The sequence below is a fragment of the Simochromis diagramma genome, unplaced genomic scaffold (genome assembly GCF_900408965.1).
Source record: "Simochromis diagramma unplaced genomic scaffold, fSimDia1.1 OVJJ01000705.1, whole genome shotgun sequence".
Taxonomy (NCBI): Eukaryota; Metazoa; Chordata; class Actinopteri; order Cichliformes; family Cichlidae; genus Simochromis; species Simochromis diagramma.
This window is the reverse complement of record NW_024387448.1, coordinates 5,808,898-5,834,649: the sequence shown is the minus strand read 5'-3', so window position 1 is coordinate 5,834,649 and position 25,752 is coordinate 5,808,898. Positions and strand designations below refer to the sequence as shown.

At 40.9% G+C, this 25,752-nt stretch overlaps 2 protein-coding genes across 5 annotated transcripts in view; both read right to left on the bottom strand.

Annotated features, from left to right (window-relative positions):
• Positions 1–2,126: 2,126 nt before the first annotated feature.
• Positions 2,127–22,840, bottom strand: zgc:101663 (alpha-1,3-mannosyl-glycoprotein 4-beta-N-acetylglucosaminyltransferase C). 4 transcript variants are annotated; one of them, XM_040013766.1, is made up of 6 exons: positions 22,836–22,840; positions 21,932–21,937; positions 7,248–7,346; positions 6,866–7,016; positions 5,610–5,864; positions 2,127–5,505 (listed from the first exon to the last, which is right to left on the bottom strand). In XM_040013766.1, the coding sequence occupies exons 3-6, from the start codon at positions 7,341–7,343 to the stop codon at positions 4,610–4,612; spliced, it is 1,398 nt and encodes a 465-aa protein (XP_039869700.1). In that variant the 5' UTR covers positions 7,344–7,346; positions 21,932–21,937; positions 22,836–22,840; the 3' UTR covers positions 2,127–4,609. The 4 variants fall into 4 exon arrangements, with proteins under 4 accessions (XP_039869700.1, XP_039869698.1, XP_039869699.1 ...); XM_040013764.1 differs by lacking the exons at positions 21,932–21,937; positions 22,836–22,840 and adding an exon at positions 9,274–9,849; XM_040013765.1 differs by lacking the exons at positions 21,932–21,937; positions 22,836–22,840 and adding an exon at positions 9,386–9,849.
• Positions 9,981–25,752, bottom strand: part of ap4b1 (adaptor related protein complex 4 subunit beta 1) — a 29,695-nt gene continuing 13,923 nt past the window's right edge. The window contains exons 10-14 of the mRNA XM_040013763.1: positions 25,604–25,707; positions 22,940–23,147; positions 22,541–22,855; positions 11,887–12,039; positions 9,981–10,658 (exon numbers count right to left, since the gene is read on the bottom strand). Of these exons, the coding sequence (XP_039869697.1) occupies positions 10,159–10,658; positions 11,887–12,039; positions 22,541–22,855; positions 22,940–23,147; positions 25,604–25,707 (1,280 nt within the window). The 3' untranslated portion in view covers positions 9,981–10,158. The remainder of the gene's footprint in view (positions 10,659–11,886; positions 12,040–22,540; positions 22,856–22,939; positions 23,148–25,603; positions 25,708–25,752) is intronic.

The window sequence follows — 25,752 nt, the reverse complement described above, 5'->3', positions numbered from 1 at the left end:
TGAATTACTTTGAGTTGTCAAGCCTGGAAGTAATAACTTCATGAATCTTTTCAGCATCTCTTTGAAACAGGATGTTTCTAACTTTGGAGTTATTGTGCAAATGAAGGGCCAGCCTTATATATTTGATATGCACATCAGTAACTAAAGCTGACTAATTGCTTGCAACCTATTGGGACTTATTAAATATGAAATATATTTGTAATAGGTGGATATCGGTCTCCAAGATGAATTTGATTAAACTAGTATATCCAACATCAGTCAAAAGAGCATGTGCCCAGACCTTAGTTCAGCTGAGACTAGTCCCCCCCTTTCCTACTCTTGTGCACATAGTAAGTGGTAGTAAAGACTTTAAATGCTACAGTCACACTTCCGTCCGTGGCTCATGGTCACTGACATTAGCAAATGTCAGCAAGTTAATAAGAATGTAAAAATGTTAAAAAGTATTCCTTTATATTGGGGGTTACTGATTAGATGTGCTTACTTTATGACAGTTTTCTGTGTGTGGCACACAGTTTTTGGCATTTAACATTATCTGGTGACTACAGCTGCGCTATAACAGTTACAGTAGGAACACTGTGCCAAGAATGAAGGCAGTTCTGTGGATGACTTCAGCCCTGCTAGTGTGTTTAAGCCAAGTCTATGAAAACTTCTAAATCAATATTAGTACTGAGAGGGAGTAAAAAGAAGAAGAATTAAAAAGCACAAGTTGTCTACCAGGACTAGTTCTTAAAGAAAAGCAAACAGTTATAAACTGAATTCCTTTAGCTTATTTGTTTCTTGCAGTGTACGGTGTATCCATATAAATGGCCCACCCTGTATTTCATGTTTTCAGTAGTGATTTTATAAGACCACAAGCAAGTTGTGCAGCAAACATAGTAGTCAGCTGGAGGTATGTTAATTTAATATATTTGACGTTAAAAAAAAAGGATATTTATGCAGTGCAATGTAATTTATATTGTATTGCCTGCTACAGGACAGGCTGCACATGTGAATTTGTCACTGTTTTTTCCTCCTCCGTTTTTTTTGCATTTTCCTCCCAAGTTGGTTTTAGAGTACGGTCACATTTTAAAACTGATTTTTTTATTTTGGGTTTGCTTTTATGCCTACTGGGTGCAATATTGGTCAGGCAATGCGCAATCCCTGAGCTGAGCTCTTACCTTAGAGAGATTAGGCTTATGATTATGCATAGGTGCTCACTGTGAGTGGAGTTGCTATGCTTAAGATTGTAGTGCTACCAATCTTTGAACTTAATCTGTTCGATGACAGGTTTTCTTTAACAAACTCAGAAAACTTGAGTTTCTCTCTGAGTCCTCACCTTCTGCTGCATTTTAACCAGGTGACTAACATGATAATTCAGTTCTTCATTAATAAAGTTGCAAAGATGTGAGAATTCATTTGCAGAATTCTACAATTTTCATGAAACATTGGTTTGCTTAATTATTTTTGTACTTAACATTACTGCTTTCACAGTTATTCAGCTCTCAGCGACAGCGATTACGTCACAGATTTATTATCAGCTCAGAATCAAATCTATAGACTCCATCTCTGTAATTCTGTAGACAGTAATGCTGTCAGTTTTCTTACACTGCGAACATTCACTGTACGTTATAAACTATGTGGTAATTGGTCACATTGATCTTTTTCAACTAATGCATGTGTTTAAATCAGGTTGAATGATTCTTCTGCAAGAATGCAGAATTTTTAAAGCACTTTGTTTTCATTTAACAGCAGTACCATTAAAAAGTATAGTGAATTTAAATGTTTCAGCTTCTGTTTCAATCCTTTTCAGACCAGTTTGAAAGTACTGCAGGATGATGCCACCCAGTCTGCTGCAGCTGAAGCCCGACCAGCTTCTCAGAATTGGTCCACTACTGGGAGTGACAGAACTACCAACCAGAACCGGGCAGGCTCACAGGCAGCAACAGAACAAGCTACAGGAAATGACAGGCTGCCTAGCCATTGCTCTGCAGCTGAAAAGAATTCAGCTTTGAATCAGGCTGCTGTGGAGAAAAACCATATCAGGCCTGATACTGGTGAGGGGAGACAAACAAGAAATATGTCAGCAAAAGCAGTCAGCCAGCCATCACAAGCATCCATCGAGCAGAGACAGAGAAACATACAGCAAGACCTGTGAACAGTCCTTTATTTCTCAGTGCATCAGAAAATGACAGAAACCTATAAAAATAAATACACCTGAACAATAGTAATGTTGACCAGTTGTAATGAATCCATTTTCAGCATGTGAATTATGGAAAGGAAAAAAATGGTAATACAAGGAAATGTTATTGGTGTTGCCTCAAATGTTACTGATTGCACTCAAACTGCCCACTATATCAGCCCTTCACTTCTCCTGTGCCTTTTACCTCTAATCTGATTTTTTTTTGTCAAGTTGACGCTCCAATCAAGAATCTCTTATTGTTCCGTCAGCTGACCAGTGTAATGAGTTCCAGCATTACTGAATGATGGAGAAGAATAAAATGCATTGTTCTCTCACACACACTTTTGGTTAGTGATAGGTTCAGCAGCATTTTGCATCTTTAGTCTGTCACATTTGTAAAGCTTTGTATACACTGGGTTCTGTTTTATAAAGCTAATCATTGGGAAATTGTAAGCAGCCCATTTTCGTCTCCCACTATATCAAACCATGATATAGTGGGATATAGTCAGAGTTTTTGGCAAATACTGTGGTGTTTATCCTCTATCTTTGTTAATCCAGACTGTATTAATTTGGAATCTGTGGGTGCTCCCAGAAGACTGGGTATGTGTTCATTTATTACATGAAATGGGTTGATTGGATACTTCATAATTCAATCCAGAAGCAGGGCATGTGACCATGAAATGAAAATTGGCAGTGCCAAAAAAAAAAAAAAAAAAAAAAAAAAAAGGCAAGAGGGGCATTCTCACAGAATATTTTTAATCTACTTTTTACACTATAAACTTTAATTACTGCCCTACAAAGAAGTAGATGCAGAAATTTAGTTTTTAGCCAAATTAAAGTGAAATTAATCTCACTGATTATTATCTGTTATATATTCTAAAAGTGGAACAGATTTGTCTAATTAGCTGAATGAATGCAAGTTTCAATGGAAAGACATACCTTTGTGTCTTCAGTGCATATCTTTGTTGGGCTGTGTTAAAAACATGCTGTTCAACAGGTGGCTAATGGATGGACACTTTCTCTCAGAGAGAAATAGCTACTTTTGTCTGCTCTGTTATTCACAACAGGTTGCCACAGTGGCTAACTCTGCATGCAGGAAAGGTAAATGGACTAGTTCTTATGTAGCGTTTATCTACTCGAGCACTTTATACAAGATGTCTCATTCACCCATTTATACATCAGTGTTCAAGCGCTTTCTATGTAACATTCACACCCACTCACAATCAAATGAATACATCAGGATTCAGTATCTTACCCAAGGATACTTTGGCATGCTTTTATCAGCCCAGTTTAATGCAAAAGAGTGTAAACTGGTCTGAAGCAAGTTAGATGTGCAATATAAATTTAATCTAGTCAAGGGATCCATTCATCCTCTTAACTGTTTATCGGATTTAGATTTGGGCATGGGAGCCTGAAGCCAAGAGTCACCTGAGCTGGTTACCAGTCCATCACAAGACCAACAGAAAAATGGTCGATGACTCATGCTCACATTCACACCTGCAGAAAATTTACAACCAAAAGTTAACCTAACGTGCATGTCTTTGGACTGTAGGAAGAAGCTACGGTGCCCAAAGAGAACCTACACAGACACAAGGAGAACATGTAAACTCCAAATAAAACTTTCAGTTGGCACATTTGAACCCAGACTTTTAATCCTGTGAGCCAACAGAAAGAACCCAGTGTACTGCTTTTGTGATATTGAAAACTCAACATACCTTGTTAACCCATTACCCTTTATAGTGCACCCCCCGGAATTAAATAAAAACATATGTACTTATTGGAAAAAGGAGCTGAGGTATTTAAGAAAGCAAAAATTCCTATTTTAAAAAAAAAAAAAAAAAAAAAAAAAAAAAAAAAAAAAAAGAAAGACAGAAAGATCAGACTGCAAATGGGACCCGGCGTCTTTTATCCCCTCTGTGTAGTTGTTGTAACATGTGACAGACGTACACTATTTATAGATCTGGCCTGAGGTTTGAATCAGGCTGCTGGTGCGAAAGGCCATAGCAGGCCTGATACTGGTGAGGGGAGACAAACAAGTAATATGTCAGCTAGCCATCACAAGCATTGACTACATATTGACTGTAGGTTGAAACCTACAGTCAATAGGTTTCATAATAAGCACATGGGTTTTCTCTCGTCTTCATTTTAAAACAATGAGTTAATGATGAGTGCAGTTTCACACACAATGCAATTACCCAAATGCATTAACAATACATACATACATACAACACATGGAGTTGGTTGTCTGCTTATAGCTCTTTGATTCTGTGAAGAGACAACATGTCATCACAAAGTTTGGTCAAACTTGCTTCAAAGTGACAATTTGCTTAGAGCACTTAGTTGATGTTTGATAAATAAAACATTTTAACAAGGCACACAAGTCCCAAGTTCAGTTTGTCAGATTTTGATCAAAATAGTTTTTAATCTGCCAGGAAGAACTAACATCTACGTCTATTGATGAGGTACAGTCAGCTTTGTGGCGATTCTGATTTTCGTAATGATCAACCAGTCCTTCTGAGTAGCTGTGACCTTTATCTTCAGACACGAAGAGGCTGAGCTGTACTTTTTATCCATCTCCTGCATTTTAAACTTTCCATTCTCAAATGTTCCCACTGACTCAAACTCTGTACAACTCTTCTCTTTGTCTGTGGCCACCACATTGTGACCCATCTCCACCTCACCTGACTCCAGGATGTCTTTGCCTCCTGACCCTGTTTCTACAAATATCCCTGTCACCACAGTAGGTTCAGTAAACACTACAGTCAGGTAATTTCCTTTTTCTGGGGTGCGGCCCCAGAAGAATCCTTCGCCAGCATCCCAGGCCAGCTTGGGGAAGTGCTTCTGATAGGTGGACATGTCAGAGTAAACTTCAGCTGATGGATTGGTATAGACATCCTCCTCAAAATCCTTGTCTTTCAGCTTATTGTATGTGCCTTGAAATGAGGAGAAAGTTCCCATGTGTTGAAACAGCGAGGGTTTGAAAAGGATGGTCTCCTTTTGAGTCATCACCTCTCTGAAGTGAGTCATCAGCCAGTCACAGGGCATTTCCTGGTAAAAGATGAAGAGGAAGCGAGCCAGAAGAGGAAGATGGGCTGATTTGTAGAGTTTACCAATATAGCCGAGGGCAGAGAATTCCAACGTTGCCCAGGTGAACTTCTTTCCTTCTTGCTCCTCAACTCGCTTTTTAATGGTTGTGAGGAAGTTTTTTGCAGAGAACACATCATCCTCTAGCTGGAGGTAATACCGTCCAAGACCTGCACAGTAGTGGATGAGGAAGGAATAATCCAGGTTCTGCTTGGAGCGGAACGTTACCCTTTCTGGAGCATCGTTGAAATTCCTCTTCAGACCTACAGAGAACCAGACAGATTTGTATCACAGGAAAAAACAAACAAACATTCAAACTGTATGTGAATGAATATGTACACTAGGGGTGATCGCATGTGAGCTGCACCTGTAATCGGAGGGTACCAGTCCTGGGGAACATGGATGACCAAAAGGTGGCCTTGTTCCAACTCAGAGGCAAAAGCTGATTTGATCTCCTTCACAGTGTCGACTCTCCAGCTGACGTCGAAATCTGCTAGCAGCACTACCACCACCATGAAGGAGTGCTCCTCAGGAGACGACTGGGAGAAGATGGATTTCAATGTGGGGACCAGATAGCTGCCCTTCTTCCTCTTTACTGAGGATAATCCAACAGATAGATACTCTGAAGCCGAAAGAAAAAGGAAAAAAAGTGAAGGGTTTTATGCCATTTCAAATCTAAAGCTGATGCTAAAAAATATTTCTGATAACAATTATTAAATAATGTGGTATGAAATTCAGCATGGTAACACCTTCAGACTGTGAGTGAATAAAAGTAAAACAAAAAAAAGGAGAATTATCATTGAAATAAAAGCAATAAATGCATGACATAAATACCAAAATAATACAAAATAAGTCTGTGAAGGTTCTCAATCATCCAGGTCATCGTAGTCAAAGGAGCTTGCAAAGAAAAGCGTCTGGACTTCTTTAAGTTGCTTGAATACGTTTCACCTCTCATCCGAGAAGCTTCTTCAGTTCTAAGGGTCAAATGGTGGGGAGTCCCAGATTTAAACCTAGTGGGAGTATCCCCCCACAGAGGGACAAAAGGACCCCCTGATGATCCTCTAATCGCCTGAGCCAAGGTGTGAAACTGGGTGTGGGTCCCAATCAGCCAGGGTTTCAGATGAGCTCATTGTGAAACCTGGCCCCACCTTATCATGCGAATTCCTGAAGTCAGATGGCCCAGGATGTGAGTGGGCATTAAGGTGTTTGGGGAGGGAACTCAAAACTGGATTATAGATGGCAGACAGTTGGTGTCGTAAACCACCGCCTCTATTCAAAGATCTTTGAACAGAGACGGTTTAAATCTGGGACTCCCCACCATTTGACCTTAGAACTGAAGAAGCTTCTCGGATGAGAGGTGAAACGTCTTCAAGCAACTTAAAGAAGTCCAGACGCTTTTCTTTGCAAGCTCCTTTGAATACAAAATAAGGCACAACTGCTCATACAAATAGGAATATGCAAGTGACAGTGAAAAAACGCATTCCATAGTTTCCATAAGTTAGAGAACAACACCGGAAAGTGCTGTCATTACGTGACTTTTTGCAATTTCTTTTTTTTTTTTTACAGTTTGAAAAGGCAGCAGCAGCCTTATTATAATAATGAGAACAAAGTGTGGAGACTCACTCTGTTGAGTAGGTAGCACTCCAGCAAGCAGCTGATAGGACACATTGAAACTCAGATAATCTGCCTGGTCAATCCAGGACTCCATACTAACCGGCCTGTCTGCTTGCCATGTTAAATCATTAAGAACTATTTCAGGTGACCTTGCAAAGACCTGCAAAACAACAACAACAAAAACAAACCCAAAAGACAAAAACATGATTATTGTCTGATTAGAATATACATGTTGATGAGTGAGACAATGCACTACCTTTGTTACTTTGCAAAGCAAGATGAGAGCAAGTGCAGTTACAGGGATGGTGACTTATACAAGTCTACCTCCAAGTAAGTAAGGTGTACAGTTTGAAAAATAACTCAAATATTCTATGTGTAGGTGTGTTCTTACAGCCAGAAGGAAGTCCGAATGGTTAATGAAGTATAATCCCCCAATGACAAGCAGCACTGCCACAACAATATTCTTCTTCTTCGAATGAATCCGCATTTCCTATCACAAACACATACGTGATATTCCATCCATTATGCTGGTGTGTGACGCAGTACAACTGTAAATAATTCGGCCAATAGTTAATGATTCAGAAGGCTTGGACACAGGTTAAACGGAACTGAGTGTGTTGTTGTAACTTAGAGTCTCATATATACACTTTGTATGTATCAGATACAGTTTACTGAACACTGTTGCTCTGGTGTAAATAACCCTGTGTCGCAAGCTGCAAAAGCCCTTTAACATATTCTATAGAGATGCACATTGAGAACCACTTACAGTTCAGGACAAGAAACAAAATTGTCCCATTCAGTACATTTCTCATTTTATCTCATCTTTTACCAGTGCTGGAACTTGGTGAAAGTTCAATGAGTGAGTTTTCTGTGGGGCTATGTGAAACAGTGATGACACAGAGTGCTGACTGACCCTGATAAATTTTCTTTCTAATGTTAATGTTTTTTAAGATATTAATTGTCAGTGGTCTAGTTCTACTTGATCACAGTAAAAACACAGTTCAGTTTGGCTACAGGTATTTAGTACTAGAATGTGGCACAAAAGGATGAACACCACTCCTCCAGCAGATAAGTGTTGATTTGGCATTTTGGTGATGGTGAAGGAAACAGCTGTTAAACACTGTAAGAAATCCCATTTGGGTTGAGATCCGGTGACTGAAGGCCACAGCATAAAGCCCTTTCAGTCAACCCACTCAGCGAAGTGTGACTATAACTAATTGTTTTAGCTACAGACAATTTATTTGTACTGATGTATTTAAATGCAAAAACCTCATTTCAAACACAAGCCCGCTGAGCAATCTGTTAAAGTTTGAGACAAACTCATGTGGCATGCTCAGCCTTTATGGCACTGTATCCTAACTACCCAAATCTACTCGAGCGGAACCATCTGCAGCAACTGTTTATTTATTCAGCTTCCCCCCTTTAATTTGTCCCTTGTCTGAATATTTCCTACAGCCATTACATAGCAGTCTCCCTCAGACGGAGTTTCTGCCAGTGTCGACTGTTACTGTAACCTTTTTTTCTTCTTGTTTGGTTACATTGTTTCCGAGTTCTAAACGGAGGAAAGGGCAGAGAGGTTACAGGGAAGCAGTAAGTAAACACTGTAGATGATAAGCCTGAGGTTTATAGCCAGGCTGCCCTACTCTTTTTTTTTTTTTTTTTTTTTTTTTAAACGCACTGAGAAGTAAGGACAAGTAAGGAGATATGAAAAGCGTTGCGTAGTCTCATGTCAAGACTAATCCTTAGAGCCAGGCTAGAGGACAAGCTTTATTTAGATTTTTAAAATGCCTTTGTTTTGTCAACGAGTACAGGGTCACTTCATAGAAGATACCAATTATAGCCGAGGCCACCTCATCTATAATTAGTACGCGGTCTCCTCTTTGATTTTTGCAATGTAACGCTCGCTGAAACAAACGCTTCCCGAACAGAACGACGAAACCGCAGTTACCCAAACAATGACAGAGTATAGAGAGCTGTCCGTGTGTTTTAACTTAAACAGCTCTAATAATTTGAAGGTACCGCAAGAAAACTAGCCAGTCTTATGGAACGTTTTCAGATAGTGTCTACAAGCAAGAGACTTCCGTAGAAGATATTTCAAGTTAAGAAATCCGGAAGATTTTTTTCTTGCTACCGTCTCTGTGCGATCAGGCTTTAAAAAAGCCATATCAATAGGGTTTAGCAATTATTTCCAACCGTCGCTCATAACACAAACATAGCCGCACCGAAAAGTCTTGTGCCATGTATGAACCCACAGCTACGGTAAATGAGAAGAGTCCAAATAAAGAGTTACCAGAAGGTACAGTAAATGAGCTAAACCAGGCATCCATCCCGTCACTGAAAACAAAAAGCAGCTGCTGTGAGTCGGAACATAAATTATAAAGCTAATAAACTTGTGCCTGACCGGTATCTCCACTCACCTCCCTCCGCCGGTTGTCCTCAGCTCGATGGATAACAGTTAGTGAACGAGTTGCAGTCACGGCGTGATAATACTTACAGTACAACGCACCGAAAGTCAGAAAAGGCACTCACGGAAATGAAAAATGACTCGCCCCTTGGAACCCATGCATATAAACCAGTACTGCCGCATTCTGCACGTGTATTTCCACCTATAGTCCCCGACGCTCAACAGGCGACTCCAAGTAGCAGAGGCTGTACGCCAACCAGGTGTGGCGTCACGGTCGGACGACAGCCAACCGCTTACGTTCAAAAGCGGCCACATTCTTTGGAACTACACCAGGAAATTAAAGCAAACGCCCTGAGCTATTGTTAACACAAAAGCAAAAGACAGATACACAGGTTTCCTTTATTTTATAAGTTCTTAGTCATTTTTAAATTATTTTCTATTTCTCTTGCATTTTCTCATCAGCCAACTAACATTTTAAAAATCATATCAAACGCAATCTAGCATCAAATAAACTACAATAATAAAGCAGCACACCATGGGTAAGTAAGATAACATCATCACTGTATGTGTTTGTAGGTAAACAGTATTTATCAGCCGCTTTTGGTGCATTGGGACTGATCCACAATAGTGCCCCCATAAGGCCAAACATAGCCTGAACTGGGCTTAAAAAAAAAAAAAAAATCCCCTGAGTTTACCTTACAACTTTTTGGTAGTTTTCTCTTAAAAGGGGGTAGTAACTGTCAGTTGCTTGTACTTTCCTGTTTTATTAGAATAACAATGCTTCATAAAGTTGGACCAGTTTTGAATGTGTTTACTCCTTCAACATGCTGTTAGGCCCAGGCGGTGTGACAAATGAATGAATTTGGAAAGATGTAGATCAAAGGGGAAAAGTCTATTTTTAATCTTTCTCTGAGGACAGTGTGTTCAGTACAGTGATAAGGATTGTGAGAAACTGTCTCAGAGCGTCATCATCTTTTGGTTGCTGATTGAGAATCACTTTTATTCCCTCCTCCTCTTCCTGTCCATCTTCGCTCACCCTCAGCCTGTCAGCTGTTGCATCCATTTCCTTTCTCACCAGTTGGTCTTCTTTCCCCTCTGCTCCAGCTTCACTGTCAGCTGTGCCTTTTTTTACTCCTGCTTTCTGATTGGCTTCTCCAGTACATAGCAGCTCCCCCAGTATGAGCGTAGTGTTGGGTGCGTCCATGGAGTGGGAGCGCTGGGTGTGTGTGTACAGGTAGACCCTCCAGGGCAGCATATGCTGTGGCGTGAACGCCAGCGTCTGGATATTGACCAGCTGCATGGCAGCTTGGAGGTTTTGGGGAGAACAGTGAAGTACTGCTGGACACCGGACACATTCTTCTATCCACGCACAGTCAACCTCCTCTATTTTCTCAGCACCTTGTCACAACAACACAAGAAGTCACAACGATAGCTTTTAAATGTGGAGAAACACTGTAAAAACTGTGGGCAAAAGACCTGCAACTGACAAATAAAGTCTATCTCATCTCATCATCATCTCATCTAAATGTCAAATGTTCATGAAACAAGAGAAATCATAAATTTTAAAATTATTTTATTTTCTAAATCTATGTGCTAGAGACCTTATTACTCACTCAGAGTCAAGAAAGAAAAAAAAAAGAAGCTGTCTGACTCTGACATTTAAAGCCATCTGAAGCCGGAGGTTTTCTCTCACACACAATACTTGTGGTGAGGTCACTGCAGATGATCACCATATGATAAAAAAGGTAAATGGATAATAATAAATGATAACTATTATTATTACAAGTTCATCATTGCTCATGCTGTAATGTACAAACAGTATTTAACTATAATTTTCAATAATGGTTTAAATATCCTGGCTATTTTCTCAAGAAACTAATTGTCATCTAAATGTACAGAAAACGAACAAACCACATTCATATTTGAAAGTTGTATCAATAAATTCATTCTTCTTACATGAGTAAAACAAGCATTTTCCATCATGAATCTATGCACTCATTATTCATAACTTTTTTGCAGTTTTTATCCACTTTGGAAAACTGTCCCACGTCAGCACTAAACACAACAAAACACAACACACAATTTCATTGTACCATCATGCTAAGTATGACTGTGCAATGACAAAAAAAAGAGTTATGATCTCTCGTGTTATTCGATAACCCATACTGATGAACCAGAACATTTTTGTTCGGTATAATTAGGTACAGTTAGGTATAATTATGTGCTTTTACAGCCAAAAGTTTCAGTTTTGTTGTCTTATTTCCCTTTTAACTGAGGGCAGTGTTCTCATGGGAATATCTTAACTATCTGAGCTACAATACATCCTGACACATTCTAACATGCAGTGTGGGTTTCAGACCTTTATCACACAGTTGTGAGCCTTTCAAACATCAATTTGCCACAGCTTGACACTAATCAAATCTAAAGTATATCAGATTTGTAACTGAGTATATACACATTACTTTGGAGGAATTGGTATATTCCACTAATGGAGATTTCACACTCTTGTTAAAGGTTTTTAGGAGGCCTACATGCTCCTTTTAACCACATTTGCTATCGAATAAAGAGGAAGCTTTAGCTATGAATCTCTGACTTTAGTTTTCAATATAACCTTCCATTTCATTACCGCGTTCAGTATGCAAAGCCTGTCGCTGCAGCCACAGGTGCTCAAAGTCCTCTGGGCTGACAGATGGGGAGAGGGACAAACTGAGAGGGGCTGCGATGCTGGAAGCCAGGACATTAGTGGAGGAGTCTGAACACCGCATGGCACTGTCTGATCCTAGAGAGGACATACAGAGACAAAGTGAGAGGAAGAAGGGGAGGATGAGGTTAAAAAACAACCAAACAAAAAACAACAGGGCATTCTGAAAGGACAAGGAGGGTTTTAAGTATTATTAAGAATTATAGTAACACAAAATTCTCAGACTCACTCTCTCTCACACACACACACACACACACACACACACACACACACACACACACACACACACACACACACACACACACACACACACACACACACCCTAAACCTACTAACTGATTGCAGTTCTTGCTGCCAAGGGTACCACAATAAAGCATTTGTGATAACTGGCAATCACTCATTCACATCACTGTGAGGGAATTTTGGCCACTCCTTTTTGTAGGATTGTTTTAATTCCGCCACCCTGCAGGGTTTTCCAGCATGAACAGCATGTTTAAGGTTATGCCAAAGCATCTCAATAGGATTAAAATCTAGACTTTGACTAGGTCTCTCCAAATCCTTCATTGTTTGTGTTTTTTGTTGGGGTTTTTAGAGCCATTCAGAGGTGCTCAAGTGCACTTGGGTTATGCAGGTTTTGGGATAAGTGGGTTGCATGCATATAGTAATTTCTGGACTTTTGGCTTGCTTCCTGGACCACTTCAGGGCTTCATGGTTCCATCAGTTATAACTTCATTAAAAAAAACAAAAAAACAAAAGTTATAACACGTCATCCAAGTCTCATTAGTCCACAGAATATTTTCCCCAAAGCTTAAAAAAGAAATAAATAAATAAAATATATAAAAAAAAAAAAAGCAGCTCATCATACAACAATAACGACAGGTGAGGGTTTTCTCTGTTTGCGTTGTATTATTGTAGGGTGTAGCTAAGCCTTACTGATCTTGGCTGAAGACCCCGTGCTGTAAGTGTAAAAGGGTCAAGGCGATGAGGGAAAGTAACAAAAAGTGTCCGGGTCGGAAAAAGGAGACAAAAGAGACGGACAAGCTGCTATCACCATTTAAGGAAACAAACAAAACTCAAGCACTGGTCAATAAATTAAAAAGTAAGTCCAAAAAAAAAAAAAAAAAAAAAAAGAGCAGTTCACTAGCTGCAACCGAGCAGCTCACTAGTTGCAACCACACAAATGGCACTCTGGCCCAGAGCTCACCTTTATCTGGGCTTAAATACTTTTAATTACTGATGTGAGTCAACTGTGTAAAAGAGAAAGGTGGCACCTCAGGCAAAAGAGATTGTAGGACACGCCCATACAGGCACCTTCAGGAGGAGGCCCTGCTAGGGCCGTAACAGTTGCTTATGAGTATTATCTGATTGATGGAACATTCTGTCTAATATTGTGGGGTCTTTACCTAATATTGTTGTGAACTGGTGCAAAAGGAACAAAATGGAATTGAAACATGAATCTGAAGTGTCACAGCAAAGTTTTACACTAAATATGTGGGAAAGAGGTGCAACCTACAGCATGGAACACATCTCTAATACACTGCTCCAATTTTGTAATACCACTATAATTTTCAATTTTGGTTTAAGAACAAGACTTGAAATTGCTGCCGTTCCTTTCATGCAGGACACATACATTTTCCATTAGGTGAGGACATTTCCTTCTAGCAGAAAAACTGCAAAAATATCAGCAACTGAACCCGAATGACAATGTGTTGTTAAATAACCTTGATAACCTCCTGCAGACAGATTAGTCATTGTGTTTTGTGAGGCAGTGAAAGCAGAGTACATGGCAACACTGCGCTGCAATGCAGTGCTCCATTAGAAATGTGCATACACATAACTTTTTGGTGACAGTATAAAAACTGTGAAAGTTAAATATGAATGTTTAAAGTAAATTAACAGATAAAGATGGTGTCATGGACTCTTTAATATTTAGTGCAGTTTTTAGGTTTTATTTGTTGTCCTTCCTACTTACAGACATGTTAGACTACCTACCACACAACTAATAAGCATCATGACTTATGAGCATCTCCAAAGTGAGATCTGTGTGGCTTTACACTCATGTATAGCACTTACTTGTTTAAATACTCAAAGTGATCAGTTACCCCAGCATAGAAAGAGGATTTGTCATGGGAAATAATGTGTACTGTTTTGGTCAACAATACAGGCAGAAATAGGTCCAGCTCTCAACTCAAGGGAAATGCTGCGGTGGGGCAATAAGACAGCTATGCATAAACAAACGCCCACAAAGCTCAATGAACTGATGCAACATGGTTAAGTAATATGAGAGACTAATACAAATAATACAGAAAATTATTATTATAAAGGTTATTGCTGGTAAAAGGCAATTCCAGAAGCTAGTGAGTCTACTTAGTTTTTCACAAGACTTCATGCGACTGTACTAATTTGTCTAGTGGGCTTTGAGCCTGTGTGAGGTAGCATAATGTAAGCAGCATCAGCAGACTATTTAAGTTTCTTTTAAGTATACTTTATTTCTGGCATCTCCATAAAACCAACCAACCAACCTGGTAGGCAAAAATTCCACTTGCTTTATACAGGACTTTACACACACACCTGAACCTCGTTAGTCTCTACCACTGGAAAAAAAAATAGGTCAGACCAAACAATGCAATTCTAAACAAAGAATAGGAATATGATTATGCATGAAATTGACAAACTCATTTACTCAGCTAAATAGTCTGAGAAGTAAAACACTGCATACAATACAACTCAAAGGCTACTTTAAAGAAAATAAATAATACTATACAAAATGAAAAGCCCTTCATTTGGTTACACCCAGTGATGCAATCAATGACCTCATGACCCTATATAAACAGGAAGTACTGGGGCGGCCCTTCCCACACACCTGGTTTAGATATAGGACCTGAATAAATGGACAAACGTGGTAAGTATAACCAAAGTAACATAAAGAAACATAATTTACTGGACATTTGCCTGTGAACAGAAGAAAATTCAAATGACCTGATGGTTAGTAGTAGTGATGGCCAAATGAAGCTTTCTGAAGCACTGAAGCTTGTATTGAAAAACGGTTCATTACTCGAAGCTTTTCAACACAGTCCTCTCTGGTGACATCTGGTGGCCAAAAATATGAAAAGCCGCTTGAATCCACAAAATAAAACCAACTGCTTCATTAAGATTGCTCACTCTACAGGGAGTGCAGAATTATTAGGCAAATGAGTATTTTGTCCACATCATCCTCTTCATGCATGTTGTCTTACTCCAAGCTGTATAGGCTCGAAAGCCTACTACCAATTAAGCATATTAGGTGATGTGCATCTCTGTAATGAGAAGGGGTGTGGTCTAATGACATCAACACCCTATATCAGGTGTGCATAATTATTAGGCAACGTCCTTTCCTTTGGCAAAATGGGTCAAAAGAAGGATTTGACAGGCTCAGAAAAGTCAAAAATAGTGAGATATCTTGCAGAGGGATGCAGCAGTCTCAAAATTGCAAAGCTTCTGAAGCGTGATCATCGAACAATCAAGCGTTTCATTCAAAATAGTCAACAGGGTCGCAAGAAGCGTGTGGAAAAACCAAGGCGCAAAATAACTGCCCATGAACTGAGAAAAGTCAAGCGTGCAGCTGCCAAGATGCCACTTGCCACCAGTTTGGCCATATTTCAGAGCTGCAACATCACTGGAGTGCCCAAAAGCACAAGGTGTGCAATACTCAGAGACATGGCCAAGGTAAGAAAGGCTGAAAGACGACCACCACTGAACAAGACACACAAGCTGAAACGTCAAGACTGGGCCAAGAAATATCTCAAGACTGATTTTTCTAAGGTTTTATGGACTGATGAAATGAGAGTGAGTCTTGATGGGCCAGATGGATGGGCCCGTGGCTGGATTGGTAAAGGGCAGAGAGCTCCAGTCCGACTCAGACGCCAGCAAGGTGGAGGTGGAGTACTGGTTTGGGCTGGTATCGTCAAAGATGAGCTTGTGGGGCCTTTTCGGGTTGAGGATGGAGTCAAGCTCAACTCCCAGTCCTACTGCCAGTTTCTGGAAGACACCTTCTTCAAGCAGTGGTACAGGAAGAAGTCTGCATCCTTCAAGAAAAACATGATTTTCATGCAGGACAATGCTCCATCACACGCGTCCAAGTACTCCACAGCGTGGCTGGCAAGAAAGGGTATAAAAGAAGAAAAACTAATGACATGGCCTCCTTGTTCACCTGATCTGAACCCCATTGAGAACCTGTGGTCCATCATCAAATGTGAGATTTACAAGGAGGGAAAACAGTACACCTCTCTGAACAGTGTCTGGGAGGCTGTGGTTGCTGCTGCATGCAATGTTGATGGTGAACAGATCAAAACACTGACAGAATCCATGGATGGCAGGCTTTTGAGTGTCCTTGCAAAGAAAGGTGGCTATATTGGTCGCTGATTTGTTTTTGTTTTGTTTTTGAATGTCAGAAATGTATATTTGTGAATGTGGAGATGTTATATTGGTTTCACTGGTAAAAATAAATAATTGAAATGGGTATATATTTGTTTTTTGTTAAGTTGCCTAATAATTATGCACAGTAATAGTCACCTGCACACACAGATATCCCCCTAAAATAGCTAAAATTAAAAACAAACTAAAAACTACTTCCAAAAACATTCAGCTTTGATATTAATGAGTTTTTTGGGTTCATTGAGAACATGGTTGTTGTTCAATAATAAAATTATTCCTCAAAAATACAACTTGCCTAATAATTCTGCACTCCCTGTACAAAGTGGAATTCTGTCTGATATTGGGCCGCCGTTGTGTTGCTTTGAACGTGTATTTTTTGGTGGGTTAAAAAAAAAAAAAAAAAGTGGTTTATTTGTTTAATAAATAATTTTGACCAGTAAACTCTCCTTGTTTAAACATGCACCATTGTGTGGTCTTTCTTTGCTTGTGAGTTCTTGATGTTGGTAAATACAATAATTGAAAAAATACCACATTACATATAATATACATATGATAATGTACAACACATTATGGAGTATGCTTCTGCTGTGAGGTCCTGCCTCCATGCACTTATGCAATTAACCGCTAGACAGGTATATATATATAAATAATATTATATTAAGGAAATTTTCCCAGACATATTTTTGACCTGGGGGTAGAATTGATTGTGAACTAGAAAGGGAAAATGCTTATGAACTTGCAAATTAAAAAGATGATGCATTTAAAGCAGCCCTTTTTCATTTTTATTTAAGAAGAGAATTTGTTCTAGTGTGCGATGGCCGAACCTGTTCCTTTTCGTGGCGGTAATTTCTCCTGCCTTAAGGAAAATCCCTTCACATGGACCAGAAGAGGCTGGAGCGCACAGAAACACGCGCAAAACAAAAGCAAACAGCCAGAACACAAAGCTGGAAAACCCACCCGATTGACAAAAGTCAACTCAAAATTCTCCCACACAACAGAACCTCCTCTATTCCTCGCTGGCTCCAAATCTCTCAGTGGAATGATCAGTGGTTTGCTATCTGTCACCATCAAAACACTCCACAAATCCCGCGAATGATTCACTTCCTTATAAACCATTGACTCAGCTACCGAAGCAGTTAGGTTCTAAATGAAGCTTCGGACGTCACTGATCATGTGACTCTGGCCAAACGAATCAAGCTTCGACACAGTGCTTCTGAAGCAGTGTGTTGATTTTTCTGACACACGCACCGGAGCTTCAGCTTCAAGCGGGCCATCACTAGTTAGTAGTGTTTGCTTTAAAAAAACATATGCATTGATATAATGAATGTAACTACTGCTACCACAAACAAACCCGGGATAGTGTGTTAAGCAAAGTTAAACCAGCAATGTCTAAGATAAAGCATTATGGTTGACTGTATAATAACAAGGAAATAAATTATCCATATGGTTAAGGGACAAGTGGTAAATGAGTTCATGCCTAATCACTTTGTCACAGCCAGTGATGCTATTTCATTATTTATTATGAGACATTAAGTCACAGTTACTAGATAAAGCCACTCTCTATCTTTTTTTTTTTAAACCTTTAGTACATCACATACAATGCTTTTATGTATACCTGCACTCTTCAATATAAATACAACACTGCTGCTGTGTCGTAAAATCTTTTTATGATGCTTCTGTCATTGAGTTGTTGTGGACTTTGCTTTTAAAAGCACACTTCATTCAGGAAAAAATAAAAATAAAATAACATTTAAAAAAAAAAAGAAAAATATAAAGGCAGGAGATGCCAACACTATACAGTTAGCCATAAAGTGAATTAGCTAAGCCAACAAACACCCAAGAATTTCACTCAAAGTTAGCCTGCACAGCAAAATTTACCAAACAATAGCAACGTGTGTGTGTGTGTGTGTGTGTGTGTGTGTGTATGTGCGTGTGCGCATCTAGATATAAAACTAAGTTAAACCCTCTTTTTTTTTTTTTTTGCCTGTCCCATTTGGTTCTTTAGCCGTCAGAATTGTTGTCTGAAGACCAACAAGGATACCCAATGGATTTATTTTGCCAAATGGATCATTGCCGTATTGGTCCATTGGATCGACCTTCGTTTTTATTATTTATTTTATTTTATTTTCAGTTGTTACAGACGGGACAGACATGAGTGAGGGATAGGAAAGGGAGAAAGAAAGATGAAGGAAAAGAAAAACAGAAGGGGAGAGGGACAGTGAGAAAGGGAAAAAAAAAAAATCTCCTGGATCACCTGTTGGGAGAAAAAGAATAGAAAACAAGCAAAAAAAACAAAAAAAACAAAGCAACATACTAAACACAACACCATCACATTAATCTAGCTAAGTGTAAACAGCAGTAAATACTAAATACTGAATGTTGTTGTGCAGCACGCAAGACAGACAGCGCACAATGTGCTTTGAAGCAGCAGCCAAGAAAGGTGTAATTTAAGTCTACGAACAGTGAACACCCGTGTGCACACCTGTGTGGATCAGCGCGCTTGCATTCAAATGGTTTCCCCATGTAATGGTATGCAAGAGGATGTAGAGAGCCATAGCCCTGTCCCCCAGGGCATGAAGCAGGCATGGAGGAGATCCAGGCCCCAGACATCCAGAGGCCCCAGAGTGCGAGAGCCCAAGGAGGACCACCGGAGGGGCATCCGTGCCACCCTCATGGGAAGGGCTGAGGATCCCCAGACGAGGGGTCACCCAGTAGCCACCGAGCAGAAGCTAAAGGGGGCTGCACCGGCGTGCCCGCCGGCTCTGCCGGCAGCCAGCTGTGCCAGAGTGAACCGAGCCGCAGGCCCAGAGGCCGGAGGCCCGAGGGCCCCCCGCGCCCCGGAAGAGGCCTGACCGAGCAACAGGCGCCAGGCCCCGCCAAGTAGCCACCGGGAGTGAGCTGGTACATACCTGAGCGCCCAGCCCCGGACACCAAGAACCACCAATGCATCGACCCCTGAGGGCATCAGTCACCGGCAGGGAGTGTGGTGAGGGGAGATAGGCCTCCACACTTTGGAGGGCCTGGGAGTTCCCAGAGAGGCGGAGTCTAAGACCCGACCTGACATATAGACACAGACAAACAGGCACACACAGACACAAACATCCATTCCCACCCTCATGCACACATATACAAACACTCAGCACTCACCCAACGTAAGGATTGACATAAATGGACATGTACACACAATCACACTCCCCAAACATACTCTATACCCCGGGTTCAGGTACCTTCGCCCCCAGAGGGGGAAACGGCACCCAGACCCAAGAGATGTTACCCTTCCCTCCGGGGTGGAGGCAAGCAGACCGCCCCAGGCTCTGCAGCAGCAGGGAGGCCAATCGGACAGCCAACATCTCCTCCCAGCCCCCCTGCCCCGATGGCTAGCAGAGGACGGGGGTGTGTGAAGACCCCATACCTCACTCCTCCCGCTCATGTGTAGTGTTGCTGCGTGTTGCTCTAAAGTGCATTTAAAACAAGGGAGAGCATGGTGCTGCTGCCAGAGAGCAGCAGGTGCTAGCACAGCCCCTCCCGAGAACCCTCAATGTCTACATGGATTAAAAATTGAGAGGTGGGCACCGGCGCCAGAGGTAGGTTTGAATACACAGACCGTCCACTGGACGCCGTTAACGTGCCCACCCTCAAGGCCCTATATATATATATGTGTGTGTTATGAGAGTGTAAATAATGTGGATGTCTAAGTTGTGAGATAAAATTGAGGCACAGGTGGCCAGAAGAGGACGGGGGGGTGTCTCCCCTGCACCCTGGTGACACACCCACACCCCAAGGCCCTACCTGTGTGGGTGGGTGTGGTGGAGCGGGAAGAGGGAGGTAGCCGGGATGGGGAGGAAAAGAAGGGAGGGGAGGATGCCCCTCTCTAAAACCAGCTCCCCCGCTGACCCCAGTAGGCACCCCCGTCCTCTGGAACCCACAAAGGCAAGGGAGCCCAGGCCCATCCAGACCGGGGCCTACGGCAGCAGCACCGCCAAGCCCCACAGGACCCGGGGCAGCCCACCCTACCCCACCGCAGAGGAAACTGTACCCACCCCAACATTCAATCATCTCCCAGACTACACAAGACAACAACCTCCAGGTTAAGTTTATTCTCCACCTCTCCTATGTCTCTCCCCCACCTGCAGAGTGGACTCCTGCAAGGATGGAACAACCTCCCTGCCAGTTGAAGAGCCCCCCAGTTAGGCCGATGCACAAGAGGCCCCCTGCGCCAGGGCTGAGCCCCCGTGTTAGTTAAACCCTCTGAATGAAAGAGCTTATGATCATACAGAGTCACTAACCTTGACTAATGCAATAAGTAAAGCTATACTCCCACACCCAGTGACTATGGCTATGAGCTCGACTTTCCTGTGATCAAAATGTGAACTTAGACAGATATATGTGTGCTTTGATTGTGGTTGATTGGGCTCACAAGCTTGTCGTGGTCTTTGAATGTTTCCCTTGTTAGTGAGAGACTATTCTTCTATTGGTTTAGTGCACCTCTTCCCCAACTATGACATCATAGATGGCTTCAAACTGTTCCTCACTCTGCCCTCACACTTTTACATATTAAATGCCGTGGAACAGCATAAGGAGGAACGTCCTAAACTTTGACAGTAAAACATTAAACCCACAAAATCACACTAAACACAGGCGTGGAAAATCCTGTCAGATTTGTTTAGAGAAAATTTTAATTAGAACAATTTAAAAGAAAGAAAGTAAAGAATCATAAATGGAAAGTTGTGTGGTTGAGAATCTGCAGGTGGCCATACAGAATCCAAGGCTTCTGTAAAAGTAAGATTTATTTTCCAGCAGTGAGGAGAAGAATGTTTTAGCCACAACATGTAAAAACACTGCCCCACGGTAAAACAAACATATGGGAGTTTGAAAGTGTGTTATACTTGTATAACTATGCATGTGACAAATAAAGAACCTTGAACCTTGAAGACATCATCCAGAACAACATTCCTGACAAGCCAGAAACCAACCAACCTTCCAAGAACTACACCATCGCTCATTTGGACAAAGTATTAGCCCCCGACTCATTTCAAACATTTAATTAGGTAGAAACTCATCCTGGTGCTAAAAATTGTCACAGGCGACTAATTTAAAAGTATAGAATATCCGAACAGTGTATGCTCTGCTTTATTGGCCTTTCCTCCAACATCAACTTCAGGTAGTGGACATGCTGAAAGGTTGATACGACTCCTCTTACCCTCAAAAGGGAGTTCTTGTTGCTTCACAAAGATAACACAAGCAAACAATTCACATCTACTTTATTTTTGTAACCCCACCCTGCAGAGTCCAGACGCTAGCAGTGTGCTTCTGTGAATGGAATACCTGTCAGCTGGATAGGAACAAATCTTTATACCGATTTAAAATATCCACAGTCCTGGTGGATGAATCTTAAGGACCTAATGATGGTAATTCTTCAGGACTAAAATGTTAAGTTTTACAGAGCTTAGCCTTGTTTATTTGAGGGTTGTCCCAAATGTCCAATGGTGACAAGATGATTTGGAAATATCTGCTAGGAAGCAAGTCAGGTTTACTAAACGATTTATGTTGTGTACACGGAAGCCTTTGCATCTTCTACAACCCTCACTGCTTCACCTGAGTGAAGTAATCGTGTACTTTACTATGTAGATCTAAAGCAGGCACACAGCCACACAAACACCAAACAAACAGAACTGAATTTAAAAATGTAGACGATCCATTAAGTGTAATCTTAAAAGAAAATGTAAGACAATTAAAACATTTCAGAGTCATTATTATGCCTCAGAAAAAGTTCATAAAAGAAACCCAACTTCATTATAAGTCATTAGCATTTTTAAATCCTATTTTCTATGCAAGAGGTGACACAGGAAACTCAACTGAAGGGAATATTTGAACAGAACAAATTTGTATAAGCAAATTCTTTGGTTTAAATATATGCTGGTCTCTGTCAGCGAGTCTTCCTGATGGTGAATTAGCATGAACATTATAAGGAAGTAATTTTAATAGTTTGTTTTTAAGACTCCATTGGATTTTTATTTTAGAACAGGCATTTTGTTTAAATGTGAAAAACATTTGCGCTGTGCACAGCACAGCCAAGGCTTGCCACTGACTATTTAGTCAGTGGCAAGCCTTCAAAATTCAGCCAATCAGATTTTCAAAGCAGAAGGATTTCAGTGTCATGACTCACCTGAATGAACCTCCTCAATGTGACTACAGCTCAGTGTGTCTGATAGGTCGGCATTTGGCTTGGGGTTATAGGTCACGTGTTCGGGGCTTCCCCTGCTGTCTGACTCGGCCTCTACAGCACCCTGGCTCAGAGGCTCCAACGTGTTAAAGCAGCGTCCCCACTGGCTGACAGGCTTGGCGGGACGCCCAATCAGAACACCCAGAGAGGGATCTGACCTCCGACCTTGAAGGACCTCGCGTGTCTTTTCTATCTCACAATGAAGCAGGTGATAGTAGAGAAGAGCCTGATCACGCACGCACATGTCTGTCTCCTCCTCTGGAAAACACAAGGGCATCAAAAATGATCTATTTTATCATGACCTGTCTGTATACACATATGTGCACACACATAAACACAAACCTATGCAGTAGTGCAGCAGTCTTCCCAGCATGTCTTGTGTCTCAGCAGGCCGACACAGGAAAAGTCTCATGGTGGCTGTCAGCAGCTCCATCTTGATTCCCAGAGAAGCCTCGCTTCTCACTCCATCGATGAGCACTTCCAAAGTGTAGGGGGCAGTGGAAATTCGCTCCCCATACACACCCAGCAACCAGAGCAAAGCCTGCCTGCCCTAGTGAAGGAGGCAGTGGAATATTTAGATCTAAGTCTAGTCAACAGAAGTGGGTTCACTGTCGTCCAATATAACTACCAAGAAATGCTTGGTAGTATAATTACCCAGTGCCAAGCTTGTTTTTATCTCCTCAAAAGTCAGTTCTACTCCAAAGTACAGTTCTGAAATATATCTGCATTTCTACTTCATGCATTTATTACACCCCCAACTCCAAAAGAATGCGTTCAGTCGTTATAATGGGGGAAACTATACAGAAAAAAGTTCTTGTACTGGGCTGCTGTAGAATACTGCCAAGTTTGCCATTATAACATTGGAGCCTATGGCGACTATCTCACTTCATTTGCCACCCCTTGATATTTCAGCGGTCTAAAAGAAAGTTTCAAGGATTTTTTTCTATACATCAGTGTGAATAAGAGAGCAGCCGCACGCAGCGCAGTGAGAGCAGATATTTTCAATCTGATTATCTCAGCTACATGGTTCTGGCATTAAGCACATGGGACAGGTAATGAAAAATTAAAACAGCTTGTTTCAGACAAATGAACTTAGTGCCCTGCTAACAAGGATTAGTTTCAACTGTGAATCATATACAACTACCAGAAACCAGAGTTGCAGAATAACAATAGGAACTCATTAGGATATATCTACTTTAATGGGGGAATCTGGTAATTTCACTTGCACTTAGCATGAAAAGAAACCTGGCATCAATTCAAATACTTTGGAGGCAATCACTGACCAGAAAATCACGTAATTTGTTCCCATTTCTTCACTTTAAACTATGTTTCATAAATTGTGTTTAAAGATAAGATAGCTTGATTAGCATAAAATTATATGAAACAAAGAAGTTGTTGGCCTAAAAACTAGCTACGACAGATGAACAATATCTGAATGTCAAGACATAAGTAGAAGTGCAGCAGATCTGACCAGACATAGGACCTGAGAGATGCATCTGGGCTTTTGACTGATCCATTAATTGTTGACTCATTCAGAAAGTCCTTTATAAAGGAAAGTAAAGAGGAAGAAAAGGCTGAAGAACAAACTGCACAATAACTAGACTGACAATCAGTGGCAACAGGTCTTATTGTGGCTGCTCCATAACCAACGGCTGTGGCAGGCTAAACGTGGGTACTGAAGACGTGCATCAGTAAACAAATAAAATGCACTTCTGAGCTGTTTGTTCTACTTATTTAACCATTACACTGTCCAAACCACAAGTCAGTACAAGGGATCCAAAAAAACCCAAATGCACAGACGCCACAAACAAATACAACTGTTGCACCAATTATTACACCAAACTGCAGCAACAAATTGTGTATCAAACTGCAGTCAACTGAAAGTTTCACCTTATGCTCACCCTACCTTTCTGCTAATCAAACAATATGTGAGGTGAACAGGTGGGTGCAACCACCATTGTTGCCTAATACGCACCCCGTGAGTCACGCCCCACAACTGTGCACCAAAACACGTGCTTTCGCATTCTAAACCAACGCACTTGTGACCAAAAAGGAAAAACTCACACACGGCAAGTGAAATTTGAAATGTATGATTGAAATCATTTTCAAAATGCGCAGAGAAGATTAGGAGAGAGATACAACAGTGAGAGTCTACAGCTGTAAAGCACAATGGAGGTTTGTGACTACATTTGAGCCAATGATGTTGGAAATCTTGTCAGAACCGATGGACTTATGAAGACAGAACATTACCGTCAGATTTAGAGCCATCGTGTAATAGCATCTGATTGGCAACAGATTCATTTTTCGGCACGACAGTGATCCCAAACACAATGCCAGTCCAGCAAAAAACATACCTGAATAGAAAAACATGTCTGGGTCTCCCCAGAGCCCAGACCTTAACATTACTGAAGTAGAGAACAGCCAACATCAAAGAAGAGCTTTAAATGTTCCTAAAGAAGCCTGGAGAACTATTCCTGAAGACTCATGTTGAAGAATAAAGCTGATTACAGCAAATATTGACTTTCAGGCTCCTTAGAATTGTACAAACCCCGTTTTTACCTTATTTACTATATTTCTGTGTTTGTTTGCACGTTTCAATAAAGCGCTGAATCTAGTTCGCTGTTTTCTACCAAAATATGAAAGGACTAAGAGTGGCTCATGAACTTTGCACAGTGCTCTATACCCTATATAAGAGGATAGAGAAAATGAAATAAATTATTAATGGATGCTTGGGATTATGTTCACCAACTTGACCATAACTGAAATATATCGTTACAACAGACTGAAATAACCTTGCAGAATTATGAAAGTAAATTTAAATTTCAGCATATAAAATAAAATACCATGATAATGCCCTGTAGAATAAAAAAAGTTTCTGTTAAGTCTATTTCTGATAATACTTTTGCCAATTTGTATTTTCAAAACAGGACATCTACAGCACATACTCATTTATGGCATGATATTGTTTTTTCTTGCACTCAGTATATAGGTATGGCAGGATCCAACCTGGATATCCTGCAGTGTTTCTTCGCAGCCATCCAGTGCAAGGCACACAGTGTCGCTACACTGGGGACACACCCAGACCAGGTCACGCATTGTCTGCACCACCGCTGAGAAGGGTAGCAGGAGAGTAGAGAGACAAAAAGTGTGGTGAA

Bases quoted from the DNA above. Each gene is read 5' to 3' on its own strand.
- zgc:101663 (XM_040013766.1), bottom strand. From the start codon at position 7,343: ATGCGGATTCATTCGAAGAAGAAGAATATTGTTGTGGCAGTGCTGCTT. The intron at 5,865-6,865 runs GTGAGTCTCCAC...TTTCGGCTTCAG, and splicing joins AGTGCTACCTACTCAACAGA to AGTATCTATCTGTTGGATTA. The intron at 5,506-5,609 runs GTGCAGCTCACA...GGTTCTCTGTAG, and splicing joins CTGGTACCCTCCGATTACAG to GTCTGAAGAGGAATTTCAAC.